Source organism: Sminthopsis crassicaudata, chromosome 3 (genome assembly GCF_048593235.1).
Source record: "Sminthopsis crassicaudata isolate SCR6 chromosome 3, ASM4859323v1, whole genome shotgun sequence".
NCBI lineage: Eukaryota > Metazoa > Chordata > Mammalia > Dasyuromorphia > Dasyuridae > Sminthopsis > Sminthopsis crassicaudata.
The window spans coordinates 623,347,096-623,360,177 of NC_133619.1; the positions used below are offsets into that span (position 1 = coordinate 623,347,096).

Here is a 13,082-nt window from a genome sequence, read left to right on the forward strand (position 1 = left end):
ATATATTTTGGAAATGAGGCCTTTATCAGAACCAATTTTTTTCCCAATTTGTTACTTCCTTTCTAATCTTGTTTGCATTAGTTTTGTTTGTACAAAAGCTTTTTAATTTGATGTAACCAAAATTTCCTATTTTGTGATCAATAATGATCTCTAGTTCTTTGGTCACAAATTCCTTCCTCCTCCGCAAGTTTGAGAGGTAAACTATCCTATGTTCTTCTAATTTATTTATGATCTCATTCTTTATGTCTAAATCATGGGCCCATTTTGATCTTATCTTGGTATATGGTGTTAAGTGTGGGACCATGCCTAATTTCTGCCATACTATTTTCCAGATTTCCCAGCAGTTTTTGTCAAATAGAATTCCTATCTCAAAAGTTGGGATCTTTGGGTTTGTCAACACTAGATTGCTATAGTTATTGACTATTTTGTCTTGTGAACCTAACCTATTCCACTGATCAACTTATCTATTTCTTAGCCAATACCAAATAGTTTTGGTGACTGCTTCATTATAATATAGTTTTAGATCAGAAGAGCTAGGTCACCTTCATTTGATTTTTTTTTTTTTTTCCATTAATTCCCTTGCAATTTTTGACCTTTTGTTCTTCCATATGAATTTTCTTGTTATTTTTTCTAGGTCATTAAAATAGTTTCTTGGGAGTCTGATTCGTATAGCATTAAATAAATAGATTAGTTTAGGGATTATTGTTATCTTTATTATATTTGCTTGGCCTATCCAAGAGAAATTAAGATTTTTCCATTTATTTAAATCTGACTTTATTTTGTAGCAAATGTTTTGTAATTTTCCTCATATAATTCCTGACTTTCCTTTGGTAGATAGATTCCCAAATATTTTATACTATCGACCGTTATTTTGAATGGAATTTCTCTTTGTATCTTTTGCTTGTTGGATTTTGTTGATGATGTATAAAAATTCTGAGGATTTATTTGGGTTTATTTTATATCCTGTAACTTTTGTGAATTATTTCTAATAGCTTTTTATTTGAAGCTCTGGGGTTCTCTAAGTATACCATCATATCATCTGCAAAGAGTGATAGTTTGGTTTTCTCATTACCTATCCACTCATTTTTCTTTGCTGGTTCTTTCCTAATCATGGATGACCTCCAAGACTTTGTCCTCAGCCCTCTGAGGGTTAAATTGTCATCTCTTTGTAAATGATTGTTAAAGCCTAAGAATTTAGCTCTTGTCTATTTTTCTTTGCAATCATGAATCACTAACTTGCCTTTTGGGTATACTCCTGTGTATACTCCAAAGTTAACTTGGCCAAAACAGAACTTCTAATCTTTTCTCCTAAATCTTTCATTCTGATCCTTATGTCACTGTTTAGGCAACACTACCCTCCTACTTACCTTCAGGTTCATTGTCTTTCTTTCTTTCTTTATTTGTTTGTTTGTTTTTTTATTTTTATTTTTATTTTTTTATTTTTATTTTTATTTTTATTTTTATTTTTATTTATTTATTTATTTTTTTTGTTCTTTTGAGGCAATTGCAGTTAAGTGACTTGCCCAGGGTCCCATAGCTAGGAAGTGTTATATGTCTGAGATCACATTTGAAGTCAAGTCCTTCAGAATTCCTTGTCTGATGCTATAACCACTATACTATCCAGCTGCTTGTTTTTAAAATTTGTGAGTTGTAGGTTTTCTCCCTTATTCCCATTCAGAATTAAGTAACCACATGTGAAGTTATATAAACTGTTGTAAAAGAAAACATAGATTCTGTTCAAAGACCTTTACAACTTGTTTCCTCCTGTCTTTGTCTTTTTCCTTCATCCTCATATATTTTGGGACTCATTTACACTTGTTGATCCTTGTCTAAGATACTGTGATTTTTATACTTCTGCCATTTCTCTTAAACATGTTCCTCATTCTTGGAATATTCCATTTTCTTCTTATCTTTTCCTCTTGGCCAACCTGACTTCCTACAAGTTCTAGTTAAACTCCTGCCTTCTTTGATATGTCTTTCTTTCCTCTATTGATTGTTTTTAGTTTATCTTTTTTGTACATAATTGTTTTTATTTTTCTTCCCCATTGGGAAGGCTTTTTGAGAGCATTTTTCTTAATTTGTATCCCTGGCATTTAACAAAATGTCAGGCAGATTGAGGGTATTTAATACATGCTTTGTATTTGTCTCATTTCTTTACTCATGCTTTCTGATTTTTTTCTACTTCATCATCTACAATTGATATTGTTACATGAAATTGTTATTTTTATGGTAAAATTTTTGCAATATTAATCAGGTCACTGAAGTATAGGATGGCTCAATGTAACATCAAATAATGTTTCTTATTGTCTTTGGATGTTTAATAAATCCCATTTTGCTCCATCTTTTGGTTTTGGTGGTTTTTTTATTGTTTTGTTTTGATCTTAATTTCATGAACTATTCTTTTTTTTTTTCCTATTCATTTCATTCATATTAGAAGATATGATGATTTATCTCCTATCCTAGTATTTTCACTCACTGACTATTATTACTAAAGTCTAGTGATTAAGTTTATGTTTATTAATAGTCTGTAAATTTAATCATTACCCCCTCTGTTGCCTTTTCCATTCTGATTCTCATATTGGAAAATTAAAAGGAGCCACATTCAACTAAGTGTGGTTTTGTATTTTTTATTTCATGGGATACAGTGGCCAAAATTCAAGAGCCAAAAGGAATTGACCACTTATCTTCCTGTTTAGCTTCACTATGACAAATATTTACACATATACCTACACCTATATATTATACTTTTAGAGTCATGTATGTACAACATATATGTAGAATTTGCACACATTTAATAGAGTTTAGGTACAGATATACTCTATATAGGTAATAGTAAATACTGAATAAGTACTTAAGCATGGAGGTAACTACGAAGAATTAATGATCTATTATCTACATGTAGCTATATATACATGTATATTGACATGTACATAGTTATGTACATTCATGCATATTTTTAACTGCAATAATTCCTTTGAGATTTTGTCCTAGTATTAGTTGTCTTTTAGTTATTTCAAAAGTGGAAACCTTAGTGGTTATTTCAAACTCAGCCTATTAAAAATTGAGTTAATTTGACTTTCGTTTCAAGCACCTTTGTTTCCATCCAGGACACATATTTAGTCATTTGTCTTATTTTGCCAATTTACCTTCATCAAATTTACTTCATTTTCTGTATTCATATAGCATCATACAAAGAGTAAAAGATAAGACATGTTGTAGTTGTAAGCAATCTGTAACATATTGAAAAATTTTGAAGATCAATAAGATTAAAAGATATTGGGAGGGAAATTTATGATAGAAAAGACTGTGTATGACTGGCTAGTTCAAATGTTCCACTGATATCTTATCAATTCCTTGAGAATGTCAGGAAGACTTTTAGTCAGTTGCATGAACACCCTTTAGGGAATTTATCAGAATCTATGAATTGGAATTACTAGGGATGGCCATTAATGGGTGGATTACTGTCTTTAAAATTGAGCAAACATCTAAATTTACATTTGTATGAGTTTTTTGACTTCTCTTCTTAAAGTTCACATTCTGGTGAAATATGAAAGCTTTGCCTTCATATTGGCCTTTCCCTATTTCTAAAGTCTAATCAGTTTTCTTATATCTGGCTTTCAGAATTAATCTTTTTCTCCAAATTCAGGTGCCATTTCCTCCATAAAACTTTTCCTCATCTAAGTCTTATAGGATCCTAGCTGTAGAGTTAGTATGGATGGGTTTATTTTATAGATGAAGAAATTGAGGAGGTCCAGGTAATTGGAGTGACTTTGCCAAAATGGAGTTTGGTTGTTTTGTATCTGAATCAGAATCAGTCCGAGAGTCCTTGATCTTACTGCTTTCTTACCCACTCTTCTTCCTTTTTACCTTTTCCTAAAGCATTTTGGATCTATTGTGGGTCCACTTCAGTTTTGGTCTGAAAACTTATGAACTTTTTTGCCTTTTTATGGGCTCCCCCTTTCTACCTCAGTAGACAAATTGATATTTTAAATTTTTACCTTTTCCCTACTATATTTTCTTTCCTATTGGTTCTTAATGAATGTTTGTTCACTGATTTAAATATGACAGGAAGAAAGAAATACACATTTTATAAAAGTTTGTCACAAGGGATGCAATGTAAAAGGTTTCCTGGTTAACTACATTGGCTGTTCAGTTAGATATCCCAACTTTGGTATGGTAGAGGGTATGTTCTAATTAATTAATTTTTTTGAGTTAATATTATGTGAATAATTATTTGAGGCTTAGACTTTTTTATTTTAAGGGGCTTTTAATTTTATTTTTTGTATATTTTAAAATAATAAGATCTGACCTTGGTGTAATTGACTTGTATCCTCTGCCTTTCACACTGGGACGTCATGGGCTTAAGTGCTAAGTAATTTGTAATGATTATATCCGTGTTCTTGTGAATTTCTTTTTAGTAATGCTTTAGATTTTCTTTTTCAGAGCAAGAGGGACCATCTTCTTATGAATGTCAAATGGTACTATCGTCAGTCTGAAGTTCCTGATTCTGTCTATCAGCATTTGGTTCAAGACCGGCACAATGAAAATGGTAAATACTGCCCCCTACTATTAGGGCCATTTAATGTGGTCAAAGAAAGTTCCAAGAAGTTATTCAAGAATAGCACAGGAAGTAAATCAATAATTAAATATTAGTTCAAAACTTCATTGTTCTTTCAAGTAGAATCTAAATGAATATTCTAAGGAGAGATGGATAAAGTGTTTCATTTGTAGATTAAAATATCATAAAAACGAATTCATTTACTTAGATTGCAATATTGACAAGGAAAATATATTTCTCTTCTCTGAATTAAATGAAAAGTTTTCTGTGTTATTTAAAGTTATTTTTGTAACATCAGTAAATTTGAGATACACATTTTGAATATATTCATTTTTATAAACAGTTCTTTTTCCAGGACTTAGGTCATCATAAGTGTTATAATTAATGTACCGAGTTAAATCAGAACTTTGAAACATGAATGCATGTTTGTGCACATATGTATGTACATACATACATACATCTTGTTATGGCCTTGGAGAAACTACTTAATTTGTCAGTGCACAAGATACCAGTTACAATGCAGATTCTGAGGAGGTTTCCTCATCTGACTGAAACTTTTCATTTTTATACCAGTTTTATACTTAAAAAATCTTGGCGCCCCCTCTCCCCTCCACGATATATGACCTATAATCAAGATTGTAAACCTTATAGGATTATATTTTGTTACTTTTGCTTCTTTTGCTCCCATTCCCAATATTATGAAAAAACAGCTATCAAATCTATTTCCTGCTGTGGGTTCATTGATTTATATTAATCGCAACTGAAAATGCATTATTGTTTTAAATAACTACTAACTTTTATTTGGAACCTTACTACTAAAATAATTTTTGTTAATATAGATTTTTCTCTCAGATCACAATAATGAAGTGTTTAAGTGTATTTTATGAGAATTTTATTTATTTATATTTAATTTTATTTATTTATATTTATTTAAGTTTAAGTGTATTTTATGAGAATTATACTTGTTTTTTTAAGTTTTCTTGTTTCTTCCTGTACATAATAAAATTTGTCCATATTTAATGTTATTTCAATGTTGCTAACAAAGCTTCCATTTAGTATTTTTGTAAAAAATGGAACTTTAAACTTTCCATTATCTACCTTTGCAGTTGGTTTTGCAGCTTCACTGTCATATGTGTCTGTATCTAAGTTTATCATGTAGGAATTAAAATGAAATTTAGAAGAAACATGACATCTCATCTTAGATTTTTCTTTGAGTCATGAAGTGTTCAAATCATAGAAAGATACAACTTCTCATTATTTGCAGTTTGATTGTAATCATTTATTCAGAACTGTGTCTATAGTTTTAAAAATGTTTCTTAGTTTACTAAAAAAGGATAAAATTTGCAAATATATGAGTAATTTTTAACATCTATATTTAGATACTATTAGAGTATACTTGTTCTGACTTTTTTTTTTTCTCAATTCCTTTGTTATCAGAGCATTTTCCCAGCCTTTGGTTCAAGTTTCTTTTAGAAATTTGGGTTTTTAGGAGGTAACTGTGGATGATCATACTTTTACTTTGAATAGCATATCAGTAGTGAGGAGCACTTAGAAAGGATATTTTTGAGGAACTGCATATGAAATTTTGTAGCAATATGGGGGAAAGTATTTAGTAAAGCAAGGAAAAATGTGCATGGAGAAGAGCAGAAAAACATGTTTCTTTAAAAATTTCAATGGTATTTTATTTTTCCAATTACATATAAAGATGGTTATCAACAGTGACTTTTGTAAAATTTTGACTTCCAAAATTTTTTTTTACTTTCTTCTTTTACCTTTCTCTCCCCAAGACAGCAAGCAGACTGATATAGGTTGTGTATAATCATTCTAAGCATATTTTCTTTCTAGTCATGTTGTAAAAGAAAAATCAGAACAAATGGGAAAAAAAAATGCAAACAGCAACAGCAAAAAGGATGAAAATAGTATGTCTCAAACTGCATTCAGTCTCCATAGTTTTGTTTCTGGATGCAGATGGCCAAAAAACTATTTCTAAACATGAATCTTTTGTAAGTAAGAAGTATGATGGGCAGAATTAGCCAAGAGATTCTGTTACATTTTGGTTGGTTACCCATTCCAAAGAAGTTGCAATAGAAAATAGGGTATGAACTTTTAGCAGATAGATAAAAAATTAACATCAGTAAGGTGAGCTTGTGGGCTTTTTGGACAGATTTCATTTATCAGATGCAGCTGTTGTCTAAATGAGGCTCAATGACTCCTTGGCTTGGGAATGATGAACTGACTCTTTTTAATCACATTAAAGTAGCTTGTCAGAAACAAACCAGACAGATAAATAATTGCTTTATTTTTTGGCATTGATGGTTTTGTCCCACTCTGAGGATTTATGTTAATTTTCAGTAATTTTGTCACACTTTTTCTTTTTTTTTTTTTCCTTTGCCTTTAGGATAAAACATAAACTATTCTGCCTGACATTTAATGCTTCCTATATTATACCTTAAATCACCATTTTCAGCTTTACATTATTCCTCTTGATATATTTTCCATTCAAGTTGGACTGACTTGGAAACTAGTTGATTGTCTTTGTCATGCAGTCCAACTATCTATTTCTCTGCCTGCTTTAGTGTCCAACTAGCATTTTTTCCTCCCAGGATACTCTCCTTCTACTTACTGTTGGCTTTACAACTTTAAGCTTTCTTCAGAGCATGGCTCATCTGCTTCTTCCAACTTTTCTTGACCTCTTTTTCTTCCTCCCCTACATTAGCTATTGTTTTATATGCTCTTTAGATTTACTTTTTTACATACTGTAACCCCATAATGGAATGTAAGGACAAGGATTGTAAAAAGTTTTGTTTTTGTTTTTCCAATTGTTAGCATAGGATTTTTCACATAGATGGCACTTCTTAAATTTGGTGAATTGAATTACTATTGCCATAAATCACCATGTGAATGTATATGGCATTATTGATGTGAATGTATAAAGGGACCAACTTTGGAATTGGGAATACCTGAGTTCAACTCCTTCGAGTCAATCCCTTAGGTTGTATTTCGGTAAAGAATTTGCCATTTTAGATTTTCATGGCTCTACTTAGCATGCCTTGACATTTTTAGAGAAAAAGATTTCTCCTAAGGGCTACCTGGGAAGTTTGTTTTTATTTTATTTTATTTTATTTTTTTGTATCCTATATTTTATTGCCAGGTTTAGCTTGTTTTTGTTTTGTTTTGTTTTTTATTATCTCCTGTGCTTATCCAATTGTAAGTGCTTACTGAGTACTTTCTTATTCTTCTGTTAATTAATTAATTGATTGATTGATTCTTTCTTTGTAAAGTAGGATACATTTCTAAGAATACTGGCAACTCTGTTTCACCATATATTACTTGAGTTGTCCATTTTCATTTGGTGAAAGAACTTTCCACCTTATGGGTTTCTCATATTACTGAAGTCCTGGATCTTGATGCCCACCCCATTTAAGTCACCATATTATCTTAATATTTGTTCAAAATAAATTTGGGAATTATCAGTGTTTTTTTTTTTTTTTTTTTTAATACTGGTAAATTGGAACAGAAATTAAGGTGATTGGTTTAGGAAAGATGGATATTTAAAGAACGCCTATCTTATGTCCTTTTTCTAACAGATTCTGGACGAGAACTTGTCATTACAGACCCAGTTATCAAGAATCGAGAGCTCTTCATTTCCGATTATGTTGACACTTACCATGCTGCTGCCCTTCGGTAAGTGGCAGAGTTTAGATGAAAGTTTCATAAACTAAAAGACATTTAGTACAATGAAAAACATTGTCTACCTTGCTATCTTCCAAAAATGTGCAAGCGATTGTTGCATTTCAACTTTGAGAGGCCCATTTTCCCTTCTAAATCCAAATTCTCCTCCCTTTTTTCCCCCCTCTTTTTTTCATCTTCTGTAATCTAAAATTTTCTTTAAAATGTTAGCTCAGTTAAATTTATTAAGTTCTGAATCTGAGGCCAATATATGAACCATTAACAATTTGTAGAAATCATTTGTGTTATGATCAACAGAAGAGGAAAAAAAAACTTATTCTGGTAGATTTTGTATTTAAATAACATGCTTTGTACTTTGTAGTGGAAGGAGGTAGATAATTTTTTTCTCTCCAATAATGAAAGAATTTATGTTTTGGGCCATTGCTGCCTTTAGATTATCAACAGTGGAATGGATATTACTATATATGGATGGAATAATATCTCCAATACAGATGTTTAGATGATGTTTGACTGAAGGCATCTAGAGAATATTTTTCTCACTTAAAGACATTTAAATGAAGGTTCTTACTACAAGACAAATTAGCATTAATTTTTAATGTGGGAGGGAGCGGGAAATATTGAGTTTAGGGAAGAGAGCCTTTCCTTGGACTTAGAAGGCTTCAGATAAATTTAGAAAATTTTGTTTTTTAGAAATTTTTGATAGTCCATCCACACTCGAGTGCTTTTTATGGATTAATAAAAGTAATTTCTAACATACAGTTTACAAATGGGAAAAGATAGAAGTTAATGAGAAATTTAATTGAATTGACTGAGCTGTTTTCAAACTAACTGTGGCATAGAAATCAAATATGTACAACCTGCTTTTCTTTCACTCACTATCCCTTTCTTTCTTTCTCTTTTCCTTCCTTTCCATTTCCTTCACTTCACCTTTTCTACCCCAATCTCCATCATGAAATGGTTTGGTTAGTTTAGATGTTTCTTGAAGTAAATGTATGTTATGTGATAAGGCCAGTGTTTGGAGATCATAAAAATCTTTGATTTGCAAGCATTTAAAATTAATATTTAATCTGCATTTTATGATCATTTTATCCTTCACTCTTCTGGGTAATTTTTACTTCATTTCTAATACTTTTACAAGTGTAATTGGTCTGATTATATTGAAACATTTCAGTCTGATTTTAATATAGTTTGCCCAGGCAAATTGGTTGAAGAATTTAACATGATTCTTCCTTCTCCCTTCACTTTGCTTCTAGCTAGAGCTTTCAAATCAATGTTTGAGTTCCACATTCTTGAGCAGGAGCTTGATTGGACAGTTTGAATTTTGTTGTTATTGATAGTGAATTTTGTGTTGAAGATTTTTTGGCCATTTTAGGGGAGATTTTTTTTTTTTTTTTTTTAATTTTTAAAGATATTTTTGTTGTTAAAATAAAATACAATTGCTAATGGCTATTTCCAACAAAATGTGGCTCTAAAATGATTAGTTATTTGATTTAATGTGTTCCTGGGAAGACTTTTTGTTTTAATTGAGTGGTGCAGCTTTTTAATCTTAGTTAAGAATTATTTTAATCTTTAGTAAAGTCATCTTATTGCTGTCATCACAAAAAAAGTAAATACCTTCTGGCTTCTTCAGTACTATTCCTTCAATTTATTGCAAGATCATACTGGAAACTTCTTTACTTTGGAGAAAATGTCAGAATTTGGGGTCCATTCGGATATTTTTTAAGAGCTCCAGGTTCTACCAGGTCATAATGACATGTTAGAGTGGGATTTTAGTGGATTAACTTTCTTACTTGAAGCATTTGGTAATCTTGGTTCCACAGGAAAATCATTTTTTTCTAGAAGTGCTAACTAAGAATAGTTTGGCCTGTAGATTAATAATTTTTTAATTTCTTCAATTTCTACTGCTATTATCAATTGTAAAATGTTATTGCTGATGGTAGTGTCACAGAGGCTAACCTATTAAGGCCTCTCATATGCTGTTGAATATTAGTAAAATATAATTTTATTGGTTAAGTCATGTCCAGTTCTTTCTCACCTTATATGTGATTTCCTTGGCAAAGATACTTGAGTGTTTTGCCATTTTCTTCTCCAGTGTAAGACAAAGTGATTTGCCTGTTATCACACAGCTAGTGAGTGTCTGAGGCTGGATTTGAACTAGGATCTTTCTGACTCCAGTGCTTTGTTTACTGTGCCACCAAGCTGTTTCCATGTAGAAATTCGAATAGTTTAGATTTCAGTAAGAATTTATTGTTTATACAACCCTTCTCAGCTGTCTTAGGTAAGTAAAGTGAAGCTAACTAGGTTTAAAAGTATCAATAGTTACTCTCAAAGCCAGGAGCCCATCCAAGTATTCTGACTATCACAGCTAATAATGACTGCTTTTCCTTAGAAACTGATGATTTATAAGGCATTTTTTATAAAGTATTTAATTAAATCTTTATAACATGGTACCAATATAAATGTCTTTATTGTCCTCAATTTATAAATGAGAGATTTGATATTTAGAGAAGTTATGCGACTTATCCAGTAATAAAGTAGTTAGTTATAATCTTGTTATTGTTGGAGTGGGTTTACCTTGACTTTTCACATCATTTAGTCCTATGAAATGGTAAGGTATAACTACCTCTAAAAAGAATCCTTTCAAAAGGGCAGCTAGGTGGCGCAGTGGATAGAGCACCAGCCTTGAATTCAGGAGGACCTGAATTTAAATCTGGTCTCAGACACTTAACATTTCCTAGCTGTGTGACCCTGGGCAAGTCACTTAACCCCCCACCCCCCAAAAAAAGAATCCTTTCAGTTACTAGCTAGACATGGAACTATCACATGAATTTTTATCAAATTAATTTCATTGGCAGGACAATTGCCCTTATACTTCTTGCCAAAATTTTTCTTAGCTTTGGAGTTAATTCTCATTTCTTCGGATTCCTTAGAATGATGATATTCTGTTGTTATTATCATCACAGGATCTTAGATGTATTAATGACAAACATTTTAGATTACCAACTAGGTCAACACCTTCATTTTATAAATGAGGAATTTAGGGAATTTGTGTGAGTTGGCTACTGTCATTCATACAGTACAATCAATTTGAATTTAGGTCATGATTCTAAATCTAGAGCCAATTCTCTTCTACATTTTTCTGTCACAGGATTTTATGTGCATATAATAATCATAGATTCAATGTTTAAAAGTGGACTAGACTCAACTCTCTCCTTTTCTTGATTTGAGATCTAAGTAGAATACATAGCTCGCACATAGTCAGATAGATATTAAGAGTCATCAGGAAAATATGAACTTTGATCCTTTGACTCTGGAGCTAGTGCTCATTTATGTAACCATCCTACTTCCTCCCCATAATCTCAGGATTCAAAAGCAGAAAACAACTATTGGTGAAACAGTTCCTTGTTTCCTTAGAACTTACAGACTGTCAAGAACTAAAGAGGGAGGGAGGGAAGGGAGGAAGAGAGAGGAGAGAGAGAGAATATGTACATAACCATAGTACATATGTGTATGTGTGTATATATATATATATATATATATGTATATATGTATGTATATGTATATATACACAAATATGGAACCGTAGAACTTCATTATCTGTTTCTAGTGGTCAATAGAGACACAATTTTGAAAAGCCGCTGAAAAATATGGGTTTAATCATAGGATAATAGATCAAGGATTGAAAGAACAGCAGCCCTCAGTCAAATTTTCTCCTTTCTTATTGAGAGTGAGATTCTGGATGCTAATAATCTTTTGAGATGGGAGCTTGCTGCCTTATTCTATAATGTCACTCTATATGTTTATAACTTATTTATCTTTGGTTTTTTATCTCAGTTCTCACCTGTGTCTTCAAGAAGCTGTAGCATGTGCACTGGCCACACCTTAATAAACCATCTTGGCATATGAGCTAAACCAGATTGAGTATAGCCATATGGCTACGAAGCCATTCATTAATTAGGGGATTCTTCACCCAGTGCAAGTGGAGATTTCCTCTGAAGAAATAAGCAGATGAGAAGAATTTGTTCAATGTCCATTCAAGCACCTGAAGTAAACACTGTGGTCAGACATTGACCAAGACATGGATCATCCTGTGGTCCTGACCTTTATTTTGCCACAGGACTTTGCTGATTCTGGACTAAAGAGGCAAAGGAAATCACTGGGCAACTTTGCCTTAAGTAGCAACTCAAGGGATCACCCAATTAAGAGGTCATTGATCCTCTGAGAAAATTAACAACATTAATCCCCTATTATTTGCAAATCTCTCTTGATGCCTCCTCCCTTGTGGCTTTGGGCAAATCATTTCACACCTCTGAGCCTTGTCTGTAAAATTAGAGGTATGAGCTAAATGGTCTCTAAGCCTCCTTGCTTGAGATCTATTGTCACTTTGACAGGTTCTGATTATACTAAAGGAAAGAATGGAAGAGTGAAGAGAAGAGATCAGTCAATAAATATTTGTTAAGCACCTGCTGCTTGCCATTTGCTGAGCTGTCCATAAAAAGGGACAAAAGGTAATCCCCAAAGGAACTGACCATAGGGGAAACCAAAGACAAAAGCTTTTTACAGACATTCCATATAAGGGATAAATAAGACTTTCTTAACTGGGGGAACTTGCCAGAATTTCAAAGGGCTGGGAAAGATTTCCTAGAAAAGACTGAATATACTTGGAACTTAAGGGAAGCCATACAAGCAAGGAGGTAGAGAGGAAGCAAATCATTTCATACTTATTAGCCACCCGGAAAATACGTGGAGCTAAAAGATAGTGGGTTGCATTTGTTGAATGAGAGGCCAGTGATGCTGAGAATTGAAGGGTCTGTGTTGGGGAGCTAATTGTATG

At 32.2% G+C, this 13,082-nt stretch overlaps 1 protein-coding gene across 6 annotated transcripts in view; it reads left to right on the plus strand.

Annotated features, from left to right (window-relative positions):
- RERE (arginine-glutamic acid dipeptide repeats) overlaps positions 1-13,082 on the plus strand; it is a 528,280-nt gene that overhangs the window by 294,013 nt on the left and 221,185 nt on the right. For all 6 annotated transcript variants that reach the window (XM_074307767.1, XM_074307772.1, XM_074307773.1 and 3 more), the window contains 2 exons: positions 4,444-4,549; positions 8,146-8,242. In XM_074307767.1, the coding sequence (XP_074163868.1) occupies positions 4,444-4,549; positions 8,146-8,242 (203 nt within the window). The remainder of the gene's footprint in view (positions 1-4,443; positions 4,550-8,145; positions 8,243-13,082) is intronic.